Source organism: Megalopta genalis, chromosome 3, assembly GCF_051020955.1.
Source record: "Megalopta genalis isolate 19385.01 chromosome 3, iyMegGena1_principal, whole genome shotgun sequence".
Taxonomy (NCBI): Eukaryota; Metazoa; Arthropoda; class Insecta; order Hymenoptera; family Halictidae; genus Megalopta; species Megalopta genalis.
In genome coordinates this window covers 21,825,938-21,848,374 of record NC_135015.1, presented here as the reverse complement: position 1 = coordinate 21,848,374, position 22,437 = coordinate 21,825,938, and the positions used below count along the sequence as shown (strand labels likewise).

General features: G+C 46.7%; 1 protein-coding gene and 1 long non-coding RNA gene across 9 annotated transcripts in view; one reads left to right on the top strand and one right to left on the bottom strand.

Moving 5' to 3' along the window:
* TfAP-2 (transcription factor AP-2) overlaps positions 1-22,437 on the top strand; it is a 235,686-nt gene that overhangs the window by 178,954 nt on the left and 34,295 nt on the right. For 6 of the 7 annotated variants that reach the window (XM_076520303.1, XM_076520306.1, XM_076520305.1 and 3 more), the window contains 3 exons: positions 2,172-2,549; positions 15,078-15,290; positions 16,052-16,103. In XM_076520303.1, the coding sequence (XP_076376418.1) occupies positions 2,172-2,549; positions 15,078-15,290; positions 16,052-16,103 (643 nt within the window). The remainder of the gene's footprint in view (positions 1-2,171; positions 2,550-15,077; positions 15,291-16,051; positions 16,104-22,437) is intronic. The other variant, XM_033467789.2, reaches the window with a different exon arrangement.
* LOC143259175 (uncharacterized) overlaps positions 1-22,437 on the bottom strand; it is a 66,773-nt gene that overhangs the window by 14,852 nt on the left and 29,484 nt on the right. For both annotated transcript variants that reach the window (XR_013032994.1, XR_013032995.1), the window contains exon 2: positions 20,830-20,917. This is a non-coding gene — a long non-coding RNA (uncharacterized LOC143259175). The remainder of the gene's footprint in view (positions 1-20,829; positions 20,918-22,437) is intronic.

Below are 22,437 nucleotides of genomic sequence, written 5' to 3'. Positions count from 1 at the left end.
CCATTCGCCTTGAAAAACAGGATATAGAATTTATTCCTTGTAGGCATCTAAATTGAATAGTCGCAGTTTTTTGCGCCGCTTAATTGCAGCGTTAGACACTCTGCTATAATTATCTCTCGATTTGAGCGATGCGATGTCAGAGGTCTGAAGCGGCGTTCGGCGAACGATCGTTTTAAAAACCGCGAAACCATTCGTTGTTGTAAAAAAAGCCCCGGCCGAGTAGATCCATGGGAAGAATCGAGGATTTTCGCTGGAACAAATCCTTCGCGAGTTCTCTATGTTACCATTACGTTTTACCACCGCTAATTCGACGCGGAGCAAAAAGAACCAGCAGCATCGCTCCCTCGATCGGGTAAACGGACTTCTCGTCGCGTAACGTTCGAGTTATCGGCGGACCACTGCGATCGAACAAATAGCAGGAGGCGTCGGACAAAACGGAATAAAATCGAAAATTTATCGGCTGTCGTTAAAATACTAGCGGACACGTGTAACAATAATAAAGTCGATGATAAACGACTGTCAAGGAACGGCGAAAATAACGAAACCGTTCTGAAACGTACCGCACGGAGATCGGCAGCAGTATCTTATCGCGTTTCCGATTTTTCCGACCCGCGGTTAACATCTACCACAATTTTCTTGACAAAGATCCCGGGCACACCTACATTCTGCCCGTAAGCTATCCGCGGTGTTCTGTTCGCCATAAGATTTGCATAGCATTTATCCGCGTTTATGTTCACCACCTTCGGCCGATAAACGGTACTGTTCCTTATACTCGTCGTTTATAGTAACGGCGGACCTCCGGCTCGGCTGACACGATTTTTTTCCCGACCGTCAACGACGGACATTAGTCAACGCAATTACGCCGGCCACTGATTTTTTAATAGCGGCGAAAGCTCCGTACGAGCCACATGTATTATATATCGATGAGAACGCGTCTCCTCCTCCTCCTCCTCCCCCCTCCCTCCCTACGTTGCGCATTCATTACGGTTATTACGTTGCTCTTTTTCTTTTGCTCCGCGTTACCGTACGCTTCCCGTCGATGCGTGCGGCCTTTCGACAGATACGATTATTACAGACAATTAAGGTGCAAATAGATTATGGATGATCCGAGCTCCGCGCTGTCTTTCGACGAACGGAGATACGAATTAAAGGAACACGCCGCGCCGCGATACCGGCAACAAAAAATAGCCGCGGTGCTTGAGCAACGAAACTCGTTAATGATAATGCGAATCGCGCTGGCAAAAATACGTTCGGTTGCTTCGTGAATCGGCATTTTTTTAAAAGGTTCCGCAACAGCGTCCGCGGGGAGAGACTCGAATAGCAACGCGATGAACAACAAACGATTTCTCTGTAACACATTGACGCGAAGATGCATCGAATTACATCGACGTAATTCGCCGTGGAGCCTCGATTATCCGATTTTTCATCTTGCAACGCGATTACGTTTGAAGCGACAAAAACCGAGTGTTCGGTGTTTTCATTCTCCGGCAACCCTTTGCACTCGTGTGGCGACATTCGGGCATCGCTGAAAATGATCGTGTTGCAACTGACGCTGAATCCATCGAACTCTGAAACCGACTAACGCGTTGACAGAATAATCAATTTCTGAATGCGAGTGTAACCTACGATCCTGTACAATCCTTCTTTCTGCTATGAGAACATTATTGTCTAAGACTATAGTGCAAAGAAACCCACGAAACGAAGTAACAGAAGACCTATTTTACAGATAATACTAAGGGTGTCCCAAAAATGTCTCGCAATACGGAAATGGGGGGAGGGTTCCTAAGGTCATTCGGAGCAACTTTCTCCTCGGCGAAAATGCAATCCGCGGCTTCGTTTACGAGTTATCGACAAAAAACAGCGACCAATGAGAGGCGAGCTCGACTGACGGGAGACGGTCCAGTCGACGAGCGCGCGAAGCCCAGTTCCGCCGATTGGCTCGGCCGTCTCGCGCCAGCTGATCGCGGCCTTTCATTGGTCACAGTTTTTCCTCGATAACTCGCGAACGAAGCCTCGGATTGCATTTTCGCTAAGGAAAAAGTTACTCCAAATGGCCCCAGGAACCTCCCATTTCCAGATTACGAGACATTTCTGGGATATCCTGCGTCCGGCAACGACCGACTTCGGTCTCGACGAAGAGTTTTCTAACCGTGGCATTTGTTTGTTCGCAGGACCGTTTAACTGGCCATGGGGGTATATCCTCACTGGGCGGTGGCAACTCCTCGCCGTATTCCGGCGCCCATCATCATGGTCACAGAGGCAACGGAAACGGCAGCGGGATGCCGCATCACGGTGGTGCCTCGTTGCCCACCGCCTCGGACTTCCAACCCCCGTATTTCCCGCCCCCGTTCCCATCGCACCACCATGCGCCGGCGAGCCCTCAACACCCGAGCCTCGGCCAGCCGCAGCATCTCGATTACCTCGTCGGCGACCCGTACACGCAAACCTTGAACACGTTGCATCAACATCATTACAATCACCTGAGCGCCGCCGTCACGGCTGGCCAGAGAGGCGGCGACCTCAGGAGGGACTCGGAGGGAATCCACGTGGTGAGTAATTACTCCGATCGGGGTTTGCTCGACTACGGAGCTACCGGTTAACGGCGAATTCGGTGGGCGAATTCGACGAACGCCCGAAAGAGACGAGCATGTCGGTTCCTCGAATTAGAAGTCGTTCCGAAGAATGCTTGCTTCGTTGAACGAGACCTTCACACGTGCTCTTGAAGATTACCTTCGGAAGGTTTCGGCTGTCGATCGGTTAGGTTGTTAACGCTTCTACAGCTGACTAAACGAAGGAAGTTTAGCGAGATAAATGTCTATTGTTTGCGTTGCTTTTATGGCTTTGTACTCGGATATATAGCTTTACTATAGTATAGCTTACTATAGTATAGCTTATAGTATAGCTTACTATAGTATAGCTTATAGTATAGCTTACTATTGTATAGCTTATAGTATAGCTTACTATAGTATAGCTTACTATAGTATTGCTTATAGTATAGCTTACTATAGTATAGCTTATAGTATAGCTTACTATAGTATAGCTTACACTTACCGATTTTTGTTTCATAAAATCTCTCTCTCTCTCTCTCTCTCGATGCAACGTTATGCTAGATTCTATAAAAAATTCTATGCAAATTTTCAACGTTATTTTACACCACGCTCGACGCGTCGCTTATCGTTTCGCGAGTAAATACGTTCGAGTATCGGGTAAGCGAGCCTCGGAAATCGTTCGAGTGCAGAAGGGTTAATGACGATCGAAGCAGCTGGACGGCCGGCAACAAAAACAGCAGTGACAGGGCCATTGGCCTTGGCGAGAGGATAGCCGGTTGGGTCGCAAAACAGAGGCATCCTCGGCACGGTGGCCCCGGAAACACGGTGATTCCGACGCGAGTCGCGCGGCGTCTCTTATCATCTCGGTCGGCTCGCGCGCGTAAAATCGAAGCGCGCGGAGATCCGGTCACGTGCAGGCCCGGCTACCTCATTAGAAAAGCGCGCGCGCGCGGATCGCCCGCTCGCCGCGGCGTGTTATTTGTAGGACGAACCGCTCGGCAACAGCAGGGGGAAGCGTAATAATGGGTGGTATCGATCTATTAGGCGTATCACGGCCAATAAGACCCGCCCGTGACATCGGTGATTGCAATCGTTGATCCCTCGAGAGAGCACGCGAGCCGGCCGCGACGCGGCGATGCGCGCGACATTTGCATTCGCCACGGTTATGCGTACCTGTCCCCGTGTAATAAGACCGCTTGCCCGAGCCCGTCGGCTGTCCCTCGTCCGAATCGAAAGCGAACAGCTCGAACCCCGATACGCAAACTCCGAAAGATCAATTTCTTTTTGTTGTCTTCAACACGCTCGGCGGCCGCAGGTTCGACCGTTAAATATCCGTTAAATCGTCGATTCCGCGTTACACCTTCCATCGTCGACTAACAAGCGTTTATTTACCGCATCGGTTTTACGCGTTGATTCTCTATCGAATCGCGTAAATCTGCTTCGTTTCGTTCGCGTTCAACCCTCGCGCATTTCGCGGGATGCACACATTTTCCGCTCCTAGAAACGGTTTCTTTTTTGTTCGCGCTGTAAAATGTGTCTCTGCGAGCTATCTTCGGTTGTTCTAAAATACCGGATACGTCTCTTCTTATTGAAAAACAAATAGTAGAAGCTTCGCTGCTTCTTTCGTCCTCCCAAAGTTCGCAGGAAAGATGCTGCAATTTGCTCTAGGCTCTTGAGAAATCGGTCCAGGACACGATATCTATTTCATACTTGTCGAAGAAGAAATTTGTACCTATTTCTCGAATATGAGACGAATGATCCTGAAAGTTACGTAAAGAATGATTCGCACAATTTCTTAATAAAAGAATCGCGAGTACCGCTGATCCGAACCGTGGTTCTTCTTCTCGGTCTCGCGAGCCCGAAGGAAACGAGCGACGCCGAAGAACCGGCCGGGAAGTTGTCGGAGATGCGCCGAACGTTTTGTCCCCGTTCTGTTCGAGATCGATTTTTCTGGTGCACGCGGAACGGATCACGGTTTTTCTTGCTCGCGTCTGCTTCTCCGTCCCGGAATTACCTAAGCCGCTCGCAGGGTGGGTACGTCGCAGCCACGGTTGAATACGTGGAAGACGGAACCTCGGTTAAGTACCCAGAGTGCGGCCTTTTTGTTTGTCGAGGTGCCAGCCGATTGTTTGCTCTAAGTGGGAATAGCACGCGAAAGAGCGTCGATGTTCGTGTTGCCTCGCCAACCCAGACGACGCGACGCGACGCGACGCAGCCGGCTTGCCCGTCGATCATTCGTTTATACTGTGCAACCTATGTATTTGAGGAAATGTTGTTTGACTGTTCGGAGGCTTAACAATGCTTTGTACGTGTCCACAAGTGGTCAAGATTCAGTCACTGTCCGTGGAAGGTTTTCGCTGCGACACGATTTGTCGCGAGCCTTTGTTTAGGTAATCGCGGGAGATTTTAGGGAAATGTGTTATCATTTCTGAGTTTATAAATTTCAGAACGTTTCATCGAAATCTGTTGAAATTGCAGCGTTAAATTCACAGACGTTGAATCTTCAAATTCAGCTAACAGCTGGACTGCCGATTTTATGCAGTCGTGAGAAAAATGAACAGGTAAAAATAAGGGTTACTATTAAAAAAGAACGAGTGTTTTTTACTTTCTCTTTTTGGCATTCTAAATAATAGCAAAATTTAGAAAAAGCATTTTGGCCATCGTCTGGTAAACCAGTTATCGCTATCGTTTAAAAAAAATTCAAGTCACTTGGTCCAGTTTGGAAACAGTTGTTGCGTTTTAAAAGGTATACGAACACTTTCGCGGATCGCTGTATAAAAATCTTAGATATTGGCAAGCACTAATTTTCGACAATCGAGAAAGAAAAGATGCGGTTCCATCGAGGAAGCTTCTTACTCGATATAAACGTTCCCCGATGTTTCGTTCGAGGCACGGTTCGCGTTACAGTTATACAACACCGTGATATTTAAGAGGGCGAGCTTAGACCTCTAATAACGCGCACGGTAATGGTATTTGCGGTCCACCTTGCTCCGACAGCTTTTATGGGAATATCACCCTAATTACAGCGGCGTGACACGCGCCCACCGCATTGTGGATTATGTTTTTCGGGCGGTTTCCAGAGGTGTCGTGTGACGATCCACAAAAAAAAGAGCCGGGCTCGGCTCGGCTCCGCTCCGCTCGGCGTAACTCGACACGCGCGCACGAAGAATGCGTTCGGTTTCGCACTGCTCGAAACTGCTCCGAGAGACCGGCTAAAACGCGGGGTTCGATTTAAAGCATCTGTCTCCGTGCCATGTGCAGTTTCGTGTTGCGAACCGTCCCCGTATCGGCAATTATTTCGTGCGTTCGCCTCGCAACGTGGCTGTGAATCGCGTGTAGAAACGGCGAGGATACGCAGAGCTTGGTGTCGAGCGTGCGACGATCCGCATAAATCTAGGAGCGAAACTGTTTCAAAATCTAGGACGATTCTTCCTAATTTTCCCTCAGTTTGTAAGCAAAAATTTGGGAAGAGGAGACGCGATTATTCTGGCCTCGTTTTTGTAATTATCGACAATCGGATTGTTGACTGTAAAAATGAGCGGCTCGAATAATCGTATTTTCTTTTCCCAAATTGTCCATTTTTGTGCACAATCCGAGCGTCGATCGGGGAGACATTACTGTACTTTGGTTTAAAAATTTTGTAACACGTGCAATTCGCGTTTAAAGACGAAATTGTTTTATGAACATGCACGTGAACGTAAATATTATGGGAGAATTTTCTGGCAGCTTTAAAATATTCTAGAATCTTTACGAGATTGCGATATCGATTATTTCAAGCTGTACAACCCCTCGTACCCTATCTCGGTCTGGCCAAAGCGCATTCTTCAAAGGAGGGTGGCCGACTTCGTTCTCAATGAAATCTTACACCGATACCGCCGCTTGGTTTATGAAATATCGAACAAATCCCGCAAATACTTCCGCCGTTCGCTGTCGGGGCATTCTTACAGACTGATGCAACAATAGCTCGCCCAATCTTCGCGTATCGAATTAGAAAATAATACGACGCTCTCTGTATTTTATACCGAAATAGGTAAACGATAAAACCGACCGAAAGGTATTCGAAGTTTCGGCAGATTCTATAAAAGTAGACGCACGCGAAATATTTTCAACCGGAGATACACCGACCGTTCGATTTATCGTTTACAAACGTTTAGTAATTGGGTGGGAACCTCGTGCAAGGGTCTCTATTAAATTATCGAACTCGCTGAATAAGCTGTTGCCATTGGATGCTATTGCCTACCTATTAATTAGACGATTCTCCGTGGAAACGAGTATCGCATTATACCGATGTAATATACGTATAATGCAAATTTCATGCGTCTCATGCCTCATTGAACACGACTACAATGTGGTTTACACCGACGTGGAAACGATTCGACGGAATCCGCGGTCTAAAGTATCGTATTAATTTTCGTTGCAGCTGCAAACGATCCGAACAAATTTGTACGCGGAAACGTCGCGGAGCGCGTCACGGACGATTAAAAATTCCTCGAATTTGCCGAACGCGGCCGAAGTTTCCGCGTAGTTACGCGATTACCGAGGTTTGACGGGTCCTTCGGTCTACCAGAAGACAAAATAGTTATACGCGGGACAGGAAGTCTTGAGCTCCGTGCCAGAGAACTATACGCAGTAATGGCGTCTTGCATAGTTGATCGTAGTTAGGAAACTTGCGCGCTACAGCTATACGTCGACTCTTGCCACCCTTAGAATTTTCGGTCGGGCATCTATGCTGCAAATATCGAGAACGACAACGACTGGGGGGAGATAGTTTGGTCGCTTCAAGCAGATACGTCGTTTGAAAGCGTATTGTGCCGGATCATTTCTAAAGTTGAGATTCAATGTTCCGAAAATTCTTTGTCGAGCCGTTCTATCCCGAAAGAGTTGCGAAGGCTCTGTCGATATTCTGTATCGTCGTAAAATCTACGCTACGATTCTTTTCTCTCGATTATTATCTGTTCGTTGCCGCGTCTTTATTTAATCGACGAACGCGAGCGATCGCGAATTCATTACGAATTCATGTCATTCATTTGCGAACGGCATCGCGTATATTATTAGCAATAAATGTACAAAGTAACACCTGCGACATGCTCAGTTTTTAATCTGTTTTATTAGCGCGTCGCTACTATTTCGGCGATTTCATTGTCGCGTCTATTTATTTTAGCTTCGCGTTGTTTTGCCGCTGCGAACGTTTCAAGCATGAAATTCGATCCGATGCTTGCGAAATAAGCTATCCCCTTGGAGCCACGTTCATTGGCCTCCCTCAAGTAATTTACTTATTAAATTTTCGGCTGACCTTTGGCATTCCCTCGGAGAGAATACCAGGCACGTTTACTTTGAAGGAAATATGCTAAGCACTGCAATCCTTAAGACTGTGTTAGAGATATGTAAAAGGGGTAAACGGTTTCTCCTCTGTGCCATACACATCGCAGGTTTCACGCGACTCCATATTCGCGTGCAATAAGATTCGCTAAAGTTCTTTCAAAAGCGGACAATTGATAACGGCCGATTCATGAATTACGATCGGTGTGCTCGGAGAATTTATTCTCTCGCGAACCCAATTCTATTTATGGAATATTAATGCGTGTCGCGTTGGGCAACGATTTCCTGGTCGGTTATTTTCATGCGATATAAAAATGTTGTGTCTCGATTGCCAAGAAACGGTAGTCGAATATAAATGTCATGCCCCCTTTAATAATTTCAACGAGCTGAAAATCGTGATCCTAAATTCTTTTGGTATTTCTACTGTTTTCAATTTCTCCTCTCTGCATTATTGTCATAAATAGATCGCGGATTTTACGCATTCGTTACGAAAGTTACCAGGTGAAATATCAAGCAACAAAGATATTGGACGAATTTAATTGAATCCCCAATTTATTGAAATCATCGAAGGGAGAAATTTGGGGAGAAGGGAGAAAAGGTTTTATTTGATTTCTGTTCCTCGCGATCGATTCGAAAATTAGAGAGAACTTACTGTACACGGTTTTCCTCGCGTTTCCACATTATCAAGCTCGCCTGTTCCTAGTACAATGCGAATAGATGTTCGCAATCAACGTATCGATAGACGGGATCGCGCGTGCTCGCGAGTCTCACGAGCCGCGCGAGCACAAAGCGTCCCGGGAAGAAGCAACAAGATACGGTTCTGGAAGAGAGACGACAATGCCAATAATCAGCCAAGTGGATCGACCGATTCCCAATAGCTTCATCCCTGAAAACGAGGAGCTCGTGCCTCTCGCGTTCGCGTCCTACCCCACGCGTTTTATACGGAATTATAGTATCTTCTCGTCTGGCTCGGGGGGGTCCCTTCATGATCCCACATTTATGCTCGAGAGAGGACAATTTGCGACAGCCTCCTCGCTGGGGGATCTTAGATTCGCAAACTCGGCGTCATTGTTGCGCGCCGTTCTTCCGGGGAACGGTTGAAGGCCGACAATCGAGGGGACAATCGCAATCAGCTGGACGCGATCTTTCGTTTATCGTCGTTTATGTCTTCAAATTCGTTTTCGGCATTCTCTTACGGTAAAACGACACGCATTTTAATTCCGTGCGGTATCGTTCTCTTTCTTTTTTACAACGACTGGGACTTTTACGATGCCGATAGCTTATTAGAACCTACCACGATGATCGAAAAACGTACATTATGATATAAAAGTCGATGGAACGTTTAAAGGAATTCGTTATTATCTTCTTATTATTCTCTCGAAGCATCGCGCATCGGTTAATCTGCGTTAAAAGTTGTCTTTCAGCGGTCGGTCGTGAACGGTGTTTCATAAATTGACGACAACTAAAACAGAGTTTCGCGTATCGATCGTAAATTCTGTACCCCTTTATTAGATCGTTAATTGGACATTCATAGAATGTATTACAAGTATGACATGTACTTTACAAGCTAGCGAAACAGGTTTCGTTTATCTACTGCCGCAACATTCTAAGAAGTTGACGTTTTTGGCAGCCGAGCAGATTTCGTTGTTTCACGGATTTACGACGCGTGATACGTCGTGCCGTATTTTTTATTGGTCGAAAGGATGTTTTTATAATTGGCTTCGTTAGAAAAGTCCGAAGATCGAGTAATTCGGACGAGGCGATTTTGCGGCGCGGCTCCCCAATTTCGGGCTCCTCGTCAAGATTCGAAACGCTCGGGCGTAACGCGTTTCTCGCGGAATGATTGCGCAACAGACGCGATTACCATTACAACACGAGGGGGATGGTTGCGCAAGAGGAAACACCGGCAGGACTCGTTATTGTCGATCTAAAGGACCCGCCGCGATATATCCGGCGTGGTCCCATAAGCCATTTATCGGTATCGATACGATACCGCGGCTCTGTTCGGCTCGGCTCGGCTCGGCGCGGCGCGGCGCGCGACGTGACTTTACTCCCGTGCACCGTTTAACAAGAGAAAGGCGATCACATTTCATCTCATTAGTCGGTCGGCACGGTTACATCAATTTATAACTAACACAGACCGACGATAGACTCCGGTAGCTGCCACGCCGTTAATTAGCGCCGTTTCCATTTCTTTGGTCGCGTGAAAGTCGGGCTTGAGACGTCGCGTCGCGCGATCGTTTGAACCGTACTTCGCTCGCGAGAAAACGCCGAAAAGGAAAATGCTTTCGTCTGTCGCCTCTGAGCGTTTTTAAGAATTATGGGAAGGTTGGAATTGTTTAACATTTCCGAAAATTGCGGGCGACATGATCTTCGACTCGGTCGCGTCATCGCATGATATAGATCGATATTCTCAATCTTTAGAGGTGATTACAAGTTTTTGACGGATCGTTTGTATATATATATTGTTACGGCGACTTGTCCAAATCAAGTCGCTGTAATGTGAAACTGCTCTGTTGCGAACAACTCCTTAAAGAATAATAGAAGATAGGGGTTGCCACACAAAAGAGTCGAGATCGGATCGTCGAACGAGCAACATCCCACTTCTGAAAGATCTAAGATAATAATTGTATCGAATTGTGTTATAGTTAATATTCTTTATTGTAAATAAAATGCCGCGACGCGTGAGAAATGGAGTAATTCGCAACAATATCTCACAGTTCTTCTTGCATATTATAACATCGGATGATTCAGTTTCATAGAAAATTATTTTCCAAGCGAAGCTGTCCAGAGTCGTAGAAATAATTTTCGTCGACGTTGCGCGAACGACAAAACGACGAAATTTTTGAGCGTGGCCAGTCGTGTTTCGACGAATTATTTATGCACATATTTTCTAGATAAAGTCGATGTTCTTCTTGTAGATCCTGTGTATTATCGAATCGTTGGATTTCGTAGAAAATTGATTGCAGGCAAAACTGTTAGGAAAGTGGAAATAATAATCTAGCATCGTGAACGTGGAATACGCTATCAGTCACGCCGAAACTCATTAGGCAGGTTAATCGGAACGAATACGACGTTTCGCGATGATGAACGATCGCATCGGCCGTCTCTTCGGCGACAAAATACAAGCAAGTATCGGTGTTTCTTCCCGAAAGCTAAACACTTGTTCGTGGTCGAACACATAATTGATTTCGCCTACCGAATTGATGGAATTTCGTTGAAATAAATCAACTCTCGCGCGACGATGCGTCCGACGGAATGATCTATGCCAGGCGAATAGGTAATTTGAAATTCGAAATTTGGAAGCCGGTTTTCTAATTTACTTCTTCGATTATGCAAAATATGGTGAATCGCTGCCAGCACTTTCTACGCAGACCCGACGGACTTTAAATATTCGCGTTGACGCGTTCGTCGCTTAAACGTGGACAGCTTCTGAGAAACGAACGCGCTTGTGTTAGAAAATGTAAATATACGAAAGGGCTGCCGAGTCTCGTTGAATATTCTTTCGTTTCATTTTTTCGCGTCCGGCTGTATCAGCCTCGTTTGTGTCACAGACGTTGAATAGAATTATAGATTGTTCCCAAAGCCAATAAATCTGGTGCTCTCTGAATTTTTATCTAATTTCTTCCCTACATAGATCATTGTGCCAGACTGCGAATTAATTCGGACGACGGAGCGTCTCTTCGAAACTGGTTATCCTGGAGTATTTTATTCGATCGGATTCAAATTGATAAGTCGAGTTGGATGGCATCGATCGTTTTCTCGATATCCGTTTACGTTTTACGGGTCCCAATTATATCGGAGAGATACGCGGTAATAGATTGTCGCGGTGTAATTAATTTTCAAATCCGAGTAAATTATTCCGTCGACGCGGCGGTCGAAGCGTTTAAGATCGACGAAAGAGAAAAGGAGCCGCGAAAAAGGGCGAGGCAATTAGCAGCATCGAGTCGAATGCTCTAAGGCATTTTCGTGGTTTCCGTCGGATCTCAGAAACGAAGGTACGGCGGCAATCTGAAATATTCGTGACCGAGGAGAGACGATTACAATGGAGCGAACAATCTAGCAAGGAAATCGGAGAAACGTGCGCGAAGATCTCTTCTCGATGCGGGGACCTCTCGTGGATCGCTCGGCACGGAGATATATGTATACCTACGACAATAATGGTAAGGGCTCGTAATATAACCGTATTTGTGGCACAACCAGACCCGCAGTCTGGGATAAAATCTACGGTTTTTCCACGGTGGATGCGATTAAGATTCCAAACGTATGTCTACCTTGTGTTTCAATTCTCGGAATCGGTCTTGCCTCTCGCCTCTTTTTCTATCCGCGCGCAAGATAGAAAATCTCTTACATAAGGTCGGCATACACGCTCGGCTGTCCATAAATCCCCGTGATAATCGTATCGTTCATTAAAACGATACGTTCGCGTTGCCGGCCGATTAATAACCGATCCCATATTTTTACCGTCCTCGCGTCTGTCCCAATTACACCGCCAACAAATACATTTGTCGGGCAAAGGAAACCGGTATACGATCGTGGATCTTTATGGAGATCGGCGTTGACCGGTGCTCGAAATAGGAACAAAGTTCTCGGAACGAAAGATTCGTTGGTCTAAAAATGAAGTAAAAATGTTATTCGATTTTTGCAAACGTGTAGAAACGTTCCTTTGCAATTACAGAAATTTCTGTCCAATTCACGCTCAGATTGTGCCCAAAAATGGACAATCTGGGAGGAAGACTTGCGTCTTGTTTTTATAGATTGTCAACAGCTATAAATAAATAAATAAATGCATAAAGTATCTATAATAATGTCTTCGTATCGTCGAATAAGTTCAAGATACGCTTGACGGTATCGGAACGTTCTGCCTAATTCGTGTAATTGCGGATACGCGAAATTTGCCAAGAATTTTAGATTATCGCGAAGCGATATCAATAAACTATATCATCGTAAACGCATCAAGCGTCGCACTGTCGCGCCGATTAAAAGCCATTTACCGATACACCCACTTACGGCAAGTCGACCAATAAACGCGATCCCTGTTAATAATCAAGTATTTACGTACAATATATCAACCGTTTACTGCCCGGCCGCGCATTAACGACGAAGATCAGTCTGTCGAATTATAAAATCAATTTTTCATGTAGCTCGCCGAACGAATGCTCGCCGACCGGTATGCGCGAAATGATTTACGTAATCACCGGCGATTCCGGAGTTACCGAGTTTTTAATTGCTATTCATTTCTGACGTTAACATCGGCGCTCGCTTCTGGCTACGCGTTGAACCGAATTTCGGCATTTTTATTCGCGGAATAAAGATGTTTATTTATGGAAATTGGCATTTTCGCTTGCACGTTGCCGGAACGAACGTCGCTCCGCGAATTTACGGTTAATCGAGAAAATCGGTTCGAACGTCGCGCGCGCGCGTTCTGTTCTTACACGAGATCGCTGTGTAGAAGAAAAGTGGCGACAAGCGTCGCGTCGCGTTTTATGAAGCTCGATAACGAGAATCTAGCAGAGTGGCAGACTAAATCTGCCGTCTTTCTATCCGACCGGGATTATTGCGTTACGTGCTTCAACGCGATTCTACCAACGATTCGAGCTATCGTCGAGTCATCGAGTCATCGTCGTCCACGTGAGAACTGGGTCCCCTTTCGATTCGCTGCTTTCGGACGGCTTTTTTTCGACGATGGCTTTCTTCTGCTGTTTATCTTAACGACGGGACGTCGTGCAAAACAACGGAAATAGGTAACGCGATATTTTAACAGTTCTCCGCGTATTTAACGAATAAATAATGCGACAAAGACAAGCGACGCTAACTTTCGAAAATGTTTTTTGGTCGATATCTTGGAAGCGTGTCTTCCGTTTAATATTAAATTAATTGACGGAGATTAGTTTGAAGCCCTATGCTATATAACAATGTCGAGAGCAACGAAAAATTCACCAAATTTCAAAATAAATTGCATATTTTCCTTTAATATCAAGTGGTATTCCTATACAGACTTTCCTAATGTGTCTGACCCATCATCAGCCTCTTGCACTAATTAGCCTAATCCGAGCATGTTGCATAAATTACTCGATTCTTCATCCGATACGTATCGCTTCGTTATCTCATTTTTTGTCACTCTACGCGACAAGTGCATGACAGAACATCCCCTCGGCGACGTTCCGACGACACGTTTCTGGAGACATCGATGCTTTCGAGTATCAATGGTATGCTCAGCATTAAAAAATTACCCACCGCCACGGTGGAAACAGGCGCGAACAACTTTTCTTCGATTCGATCGCGTGACTTGCGAAATTATCGTAACTTGGCGTCCGATGTAATCACGGGATAATTACTTTCCCAGTAAATTCAAGTTGCAATTGCAGACGGGTGAAGTCATCTTCGCTGTTCGACTAGTCAGCGTCGCCGGTATCAATGCGCTCGATACCGATGCGTCAGTAACCTAAATCGCCGCTTTTAGATATTAAACGGAATGCGAATACCGAACGCGGGATAATTTAGTGTTGCGAGAAGAACGTTGCTTAATTATGTTTCTACGTCGACGATGCTTCAATAATTTTTGGAATATTAACCCGTTGCACTCGAACGCGATTATGCCACATTAAAAAATGAAGATACGCATCGATGTAATCCTGTAACAAATTCCATACGAACGAAGTAAATTCTCCGAGCGCAAAGGGTTAGTTAAACTGATCGTTTCAGATACATTTTTTCGACGTATTAAAAAATGCTCGAAATCGGAGGATCGTACTTTTCCGCGAATAATTGCCAAAGGGTTGACATGCGAGATCCGTGTAAATGTCTGGCAGTTTCGATGCTATTGAAAATGGGTACTTTGTATGTTTTACGGCCTTGTCCGTTTTTCAGGTAAGACGCCCCTTGTCGACTCGAGTCGAGCAAATTTTGACTCGAAAGTCCGTTACACGCGGTGCGAGAGCGGATTGGTTATTTATGACCACTAAGGATTTTTCGGCCCACAGTTTGCGTGTCTTCCGCGGTTTTTTAGTTAGCCGTCTGTGGGCAGCTTACGAGTACACTCGTTGTCTCTAAGCTCTCACGAGCAAGCCTGTATATTAGATCTTGTGTTTCCGTGTGTTCAATAAATATACTTTTACCTAAAACTCTGCCTTTAATTATTTGCAAGCAAATGATCAACAATCCGAAATTCGGCGATCGATAACGACGTACTTTTTCTTTGAATTTCAGACGAACATGCACACGTCGTTTCCATACGACGGCGGACGCAGCAGCGGAGGAGGCGGTGGCGGCGGCGGTGGAGGCGGCGGCGGTGGTGGCGGAAGGGGCGTCGAATATGGCGCCGTGCGCCGTCCCGACGCCCTCTTGCCACCCCCGGGCCTCGACCAAACCGACCTCGTTCTCCACAGCAGCCTCGTAGACGACCCCCAGGTGAGCGACGATGTACGTAATCGCAAAGCATTTTCTCTATTACCATTCTACCACCGAGCCGAGCCGAGCCGAGCCGAGCCGCGTCGAGTCGAGCCGAGCCGAGCCGCTTTAATCGAATCGCCATCGCGCAGGAAAATGCTACCCTGACTCATGAGAATCTTCATGAAGAATTTCCGTCACCTTGGGTCATCCTAGAAATAACCGGATTTTCTCCGGGGGACATCGAGTAAATTTATCCGCGGCTACCTACGAGAAAAATGTTAATCTCTCGGGAATGGGAACTATTTTTCCAGCATCTTCTTCGATAGGTCATGTTCATCCATTTCCCCTACGAAACGGTGTTCGAAATTGAACAGTAGAATGCAACAGTTAGATGGAGAAAATTTAATGAAATTCAACGAAATTTAATGACGATTTCTTGCACAGCAGTTGACTTCTTTTACGGTATCAATGGCGAGATTTGATCTTGAGAGATCGTAGTTTAGACTTGTTGTTAGCTCTCGAATTTCGATAGAACTATCTACGTGGCAACTTTTTAATCGTATCCGGGATTCTAATAAACTGAAACGTGAAGTGCTACACGTTGAGCCACGTTTCGCGTTCAATCAGCCTTTATGCAATATTCTTATCGAGTCACCAACAACGAATGCCTATCAAAGTCTTTCGCGCCATCAGCGAAAAATTCAGGAACCAAAATTCTTTGAAAGTCGTACACATACTTGTTTGCGTTCAGCAGCACAGATTTGCATTAATATTCTATTCTCTTCTTTCAGAACACAAATGTGGACGACGGAGGCTTCATGAACGACCTGCCTCTTTTAAAAAGTAAGTCTTTCCTCCATTGCACCCTCGTCGAGTCCAAATTTATCGAATGAATCTTCGCTTCGAGCAATAGAAAAATATAAAAACCATCGGCAGAAAAATGTCACAAATCGAGAAGCGCGTAAAAAAAGTATCGAATCGTTCGCGATTACGAATAAACAATTTCTCCGAAAATTACGAAACTGATAGAGAACGAGCAATACAACTTTCCGAAACGAGGAAGTAACGAAAATATTCTCCTCTCGCCTAACGAGCTATAACTAATTTCGCTGTCAGAGCCCACCTGTTCGCCGCGCGTTAGCGGACGCAACCGGAAGCGCGGCTTAAGCTCCGTAGTTTATCTGCGCTCGGATTTTTGTGCGAGCGCGCCGAGCGCGGGCGTCTCAATTGGAAGCGGTCTCCGCTCGATTCGTAACTCCGATTTACCGTCGGAGCAGTCGAACCAACCGTTCAGAGTCTCTCGAAACGATATTTATTCCGCGCCGGGCGGATTTACGTCGCGCAAAACGCAACGTTCAACGGATAAACGCGCGCGAACGGAGCCGCGCCGCGCCGAGCCGAGCCGACCATAATCCCGTCGCATCGGTTCGCGCGTAAAATGTCCGCCGCGCGAGACCGGAAATATAAAGTAGCCACGCCGGCAACTTGTCGCTCTTAATTAGAATTTATCTCCCTCTGCGTCGGATCGGCTGCTCGTCCGTGAACGGGGCTTGAATTTTAACAGCGCCGGAAAGGCAAAAAGGCGGATGGCCTTCGCGGCCGCTTTTAACGCGGCTCTAATGCTCGCGAGTGCGCGCGACCTCAAAAAAAGTCACGGGGATCGTTGAAATAGTTTGGCCGATCGGTCGCCGATTTCTCGGGGAATCGCAGCTCCATTTCGTCCGCCGAAAACCAGTAGCACGAATTCTACCTCGCTGTTGCCGATTCGCGAACGAATCGAACGCGATTGCGAAAAATTCTCCGAAGTTTGCACAAAGAATTATCGAACCTTACGATATTTAGACAGCCGATTTAAAGCTCCTTTTACGTTACATCCGATGGAATTGATCGTTCAACCTTTTGCGATCGAAGCTACCTTAACTCCAAAAACGAGACACTTTTTTTACGGAACTACCATTTTATAGGCACGATATCAACCCCATTTGCTCGTGGAATCGCGATCTCAGACCTTAATAACGTAAAGATTCGGTTGAGAAAATATGCAGCAGTTTTTAATGGTGCCTCGGAGTCGTCGTTCGGGATCGAAGAGTTAATATATAAACATAAACATAAAAGTTAATATACAATTAGAGGTAGAATGTGTAAGATACCGAACGCATCGACTTCATAGCCAGGATTAATCCGAAAATAATCTGTACGAGATGCCGATGGCGGACGGCCGAACTTCGCGCACACATTCCGGTATTTAAAATGCTTCGAGAGTCATTAAGACTCGAAACGAAGGAAGATTAGATTGTACGGTTTCATTTTCTTTTTTACTCGCCGTCGTCATTAACGAAGAATTTAGGTTTCTGTAGTTCTCGTTTTTTTTTTCTTTTATCAACTTGTTGTTCGAATTCAGGGTGCGCGCAATCTGGTCGGTGGAATTATGGCACAGATCATTCGTTAAGGAAGTACACCGACTTCCAAACCAAAGAGAAGCTCGTCTCTAATAACCTACGCGTTGATATTGAAACTCTTCGGAGACACAGTTTTTTTCACAGATCAAACACGTTATGGACCGTGTCCCGCGGAACGCGTGCTCGAAAACAGGAAAAAGTGTTTCGAGTCGACAAGTTTTCCGGTCGTCCAACGCTCGTTATAATTAACGGCTATTACGTTCCTAATGCCTTATTATCGAATAGATCGATACGAAATTATTCATGCAACATTGCAGGTTTTTTAATGCGATAGAATAGCGTCAGGAAATTGATTCTCCAACGACCAGCAAGCAAATGAAATGTCGTCGATCGCGATAAAACGATCGCGACACACGATCGACTCACCGAAGAGCTTTATCTTTGATCTGCTCGAAAGTGTAACCGATGTATCGTTATTTTGCGCCAATTTCACTCCGCATGTATATGTATATTCGCTTCGGAAATAGAACAAGTAGTTTGCAAAGATAATTTTTGAAAATCTCGTATCGACGAACAGTGTTTTGGAAAATGATGAGGAACGTGTGCCGCCGAAATTCTTTAGTTTTACCAAAGAACAATGCATCGCCAGGGAAGCGAAATGACGGGGAAAGCAGAGACCGCGCAGATCGGACAAAATCCCTAAATCGGCTTCGAAGCATCGTTTCGGGCCTAAAGCCGTCCGGTACGCGGCGACGTTACATTTTCGCACAACGCGCCGCTGCAACCGGCTGCACGGATGCAATTTCGGCCGCACCCTGCAAAAGGAACGGTCACAGCCGCGTATAGAATCGGTTTGCGGCGCGCGACGGTTCGTTCGACGAGGTTTTTCGTGTAGGTGCGTAAATGGCGTGTAGAGCGCGTAGAGGACGAAGGCGCGCAAGTGTACCGGCCAATAATCAGGGTTGCGTAACGCCGAACCAGTTATCCAGCGGTTCAGCGCGAAGGATGTGTTGCGGATCGCGGCAATGGCTCGCTGGAAGGAAACTTCTGCTCGATCCGTCGATCCTCGGGTCCGGTCCGGTCCGGTCGAGTCCGGTCTGGCCGGACCCGGTCGGCACTCCGCTTGGGTCCGGTCCGCGTCAGCGGCGATCGCTGCGATCGCGGCCAGCTCAGCCCTGTGCGTCGCGCCGCACCGCGCCGCGCCGCGCCGCGGCGGCCGAGTTGCGAAAGTGTCACAGCCGCGCGCGCGCTTAGTTGGCCCGTCAGAGCCACGGCAGACGGATTTTACCCCCAGGTGATTTTCCTTCGAGACTGCGCACCGAGAAACCGTGGAATCTCGAGCGCGACTACTTTCGAGAAGAGTGACGCGCGAATCATTGACGTCAGAACTAAATCCAGGCCCTGCCGCGAATACGCGACCCGGCTCTGTCGATTATTCTCCCGAGCGGAGACGAGCGCGACGCTTTACCCGGATCACTGATTTTAATCCCCGATGGTCTCGGCTGTCGTGCAAGCGAATCGGATTGCCGGGTATTTTCTGACAAATAAACCGCGCTTGGCAACATTAAATTCGTGCTTGAAATATCCGACGGTCGAGCAGTAGATAAACGCGGTTCACGAGAGGGAGGTTCAGCATTTGTTATTCCAATACACGTTGTTTATGTGGACCGTTCGATCTAAGATTACGAAGAACGAGAAAATTTGTTGTACGAATCAGCGACGAATCGTCGTTCTGTCTGGATCCGATTCGTTCGTCGGATTTCCGTCGCTTCCTCCAGCAATCGGTTCGCATAATCGAGGCTCGACGAAACGGTTAAACCGTCTGAAATCGGTTGTCGATCGTCGACAACCGTGAAAACGATCCGCGTATTCGAGAGAATAGTCGCATTCCCTCTTCCCAGATTGTTGTTCATCCCTGTTTTCGAGCCGAGGGACAATTCGAGAGAATTTACGGCACTTCCCCGAACTCGAATTACGGGCGTGACACGCAGCGAATAACAGTCAAGTTTTTCGGTGTCGCAGCGCTTAGTCAGTTAGTGTTTACCGAGTGTCCAATTATAAAGCGAACCCTCGGTACGCTCCGTAATTCCCGGGTCTTCTGAATGGCCGACACAATGGCAGAAATGGTACCCGGTCGTGATACGAAGCTAAATACGTTCCGCGAGGGCCGCCGGAGGTGCGAACGAAAAAGAAAAAGAAAAGGAGGAAAAAATAAAGCTCGAGTGGAATGCCCGCAGGCGGATCGGATTTCGTTCATTGTCATTGTAATTTGTTGGCGGGGCGCAGTTTTCGGGGCGTTACACACCGCAGGGGCATTACCTACAGATGGCTGTTTGTTCGAATGTCACTGTGGGTTATTATATGCCTCGTTACTTGCCCTCTGACGGCTTATTTGGCCAGTTCCCCCTCCCTTGCCTGGTCCCCTCCCGACCCCTCCTTTCTATTTTTCTCGGGCGCCTCTTTGTCCCTTTGTTTCGGGGGATGGCCGCGACATTGTATCGTCGGATTTCGAAAGACGAATCGGATTCGCGTACGCTCGAACGCGATCGCTTTCCCGTTTCTGTTCGGCTGCATCTATTCTCCGTCGATGCTTCAACGTTGACATCTTCGAACGTCGCGAAAATTAGAAAAATGCGACGAAACGGAAGTTGTTTTTTTCAATGCAAACAGAAGCGAAACGATAGTCGCGGTTAGTTAGAATTACATTATTATTTCCGTGGTCCAGCGATAACGTTTTCGTCCAAAACAGAAATTAAACGAGAATGTACCGTTCTTTAAAACGCTTGGAACATTTCTTTTCGTGGATCACGTTCTCCTCTCTCATACTTTCAGCGGGCAAAGACAAATTAATTTTAGATCGTCGCTCAACTTTCACGGATTATATCCATTTTACGAAGACGAAAAAATCTGCGAACAATTGCGAAGATAGCGAACGCGTCGGTACGAAGCAATTGTCGCTCGTCTCTAGGTAATTAAAATTTCTAGTTCGAATTCGAACGCGAACGCGTTTCTCGAGCACGCCGAGAGCCGCGGCAGAATCGGCTCGTCACTCTTGGAATATTCAGCCGATCGGCAACGAACGGCAACGACAAATACATACATCGCGATCGCCGATACGACATACGCGTTCCGCTTCTCGGAAGCCGGTTATACAATTACTTGCAGCTTACCTTGGCTCCTTCGTCACTACCCGACGTGCTCCAGTTTAACCGTTGCTCGAAGGTATTGGAACGAACCGACTTTTCTTTGATCTCGAATCTGAGAAAAAATGAAAACAGACGTTTCTTATTTTGGAGAAATCGTGGCGTTGCCGACGCGATCGCGGCGGTGAACCGATTCCATCGAAACGGATGTTCGATAACAGTAGTTGGCGTAATCGTATCGCCGATAATATGCGTCGTTGTTGTAAATTCGAAGCATGTAGGTTCGAACTGTGGACACGCAGTTTACATAAAATAGGTATGATTTTAGTAAAGAAGAATTTATCACGATAATACGTAACACGGTAATAAGAAAAGAGCGTTTGCGACAGCTCGAAAACCACGTGTTTGATTATACTCATTACAGATGGAAAAGTAGAAGTTAATAATGGCATCGTCCGATTCCAGTTGTACCGTCATTTTCTGCAAGTAATCGTAGGTTCTGAATAAGTTCTTTCGATATTGCGACCTCGGAGCTCGCGTTACAGACATCTGTCGGTATCGGCTCCTAATATTCGGACGAACGCGATTCGCGCAGCATTCTATTCACGGTGTCGAGTTCGCGAACGCTGTCGAGGTAATTCGTAAATCGTGGGTGTTTATTCGAAGCAAATTATCTCGAGGGGAAAATGATAGTTTCAACCGTTTATACCTATTCCGCGGATTTGATGTTTCTGCAGTTTACAGACGCGTTCGAGAAACGGCAGAGCGCAAAGTTTAATAAAGTGGAACACAGGATTTATCGATTCGATCAAATTTAGGTACGCGTCAAGAGCGACGGAGAGTTCAGCAGCTGATCGAACCGTCGAAACGGAAGATGCGAAATTCTCGTCTCTTTCCCGAAAAACCTTGATCGGTACGCGCGCGGGAAGCCGATCGACCGGCATTTTCGCGCGTCGAAAATTTCACAATTTCGCCGTATTGATCCGCGACGCATTCATTAGTAGCACCGATACGTTTAACGTCGCGCTCGCGACACGCCTAAACGTGAAAGTAGCCGACGAATTTAAAGACCGGATAATTTCTTATTTACCACAAACGCGAGCGCGCGCGCGCGCGAAAGAGATGGAGGAAACGGGCGCCCGATTCATAGATCCCGATGCAGCCGCGTAAGGAAGGGAAACGAGTTTTTGTGGTTAATCGGTCGTCCTCCGGCAACGGCACGTCCGAAGGCCGATTATTGCTACCCTAGCCGATATATTACAGCTAATTAATCATTCGAACGGGGTCATCGGACGCCACCTTTTCTTCCATCCTAACGATCTTTTCTCGTATTCGCCTAACGCATAGTTGATCGCGCGGTCGTCCGTCTCGGACGTGTTATTAGAACCGCTTCGAAATCGCTAAATCAACCGGCTGTTCCACGTCTGTTGCACTACTGGAAGAACTGTAAATGAAAGTTGCGTGGGCTGCTCTATTGTTCCCGCTGCGAGACAATCGTCGCGGTCGATTCGAGTCGAAAGCCGTAATTCGCGGAAGCTCTTGCTATTCATATTTTTAACCAACTCGCGGATGATTTATTGCAAGCAGATTTCGTCGCGACGTTTCGTAGAGAAGAACGGAGCTCGTATTTTCTAT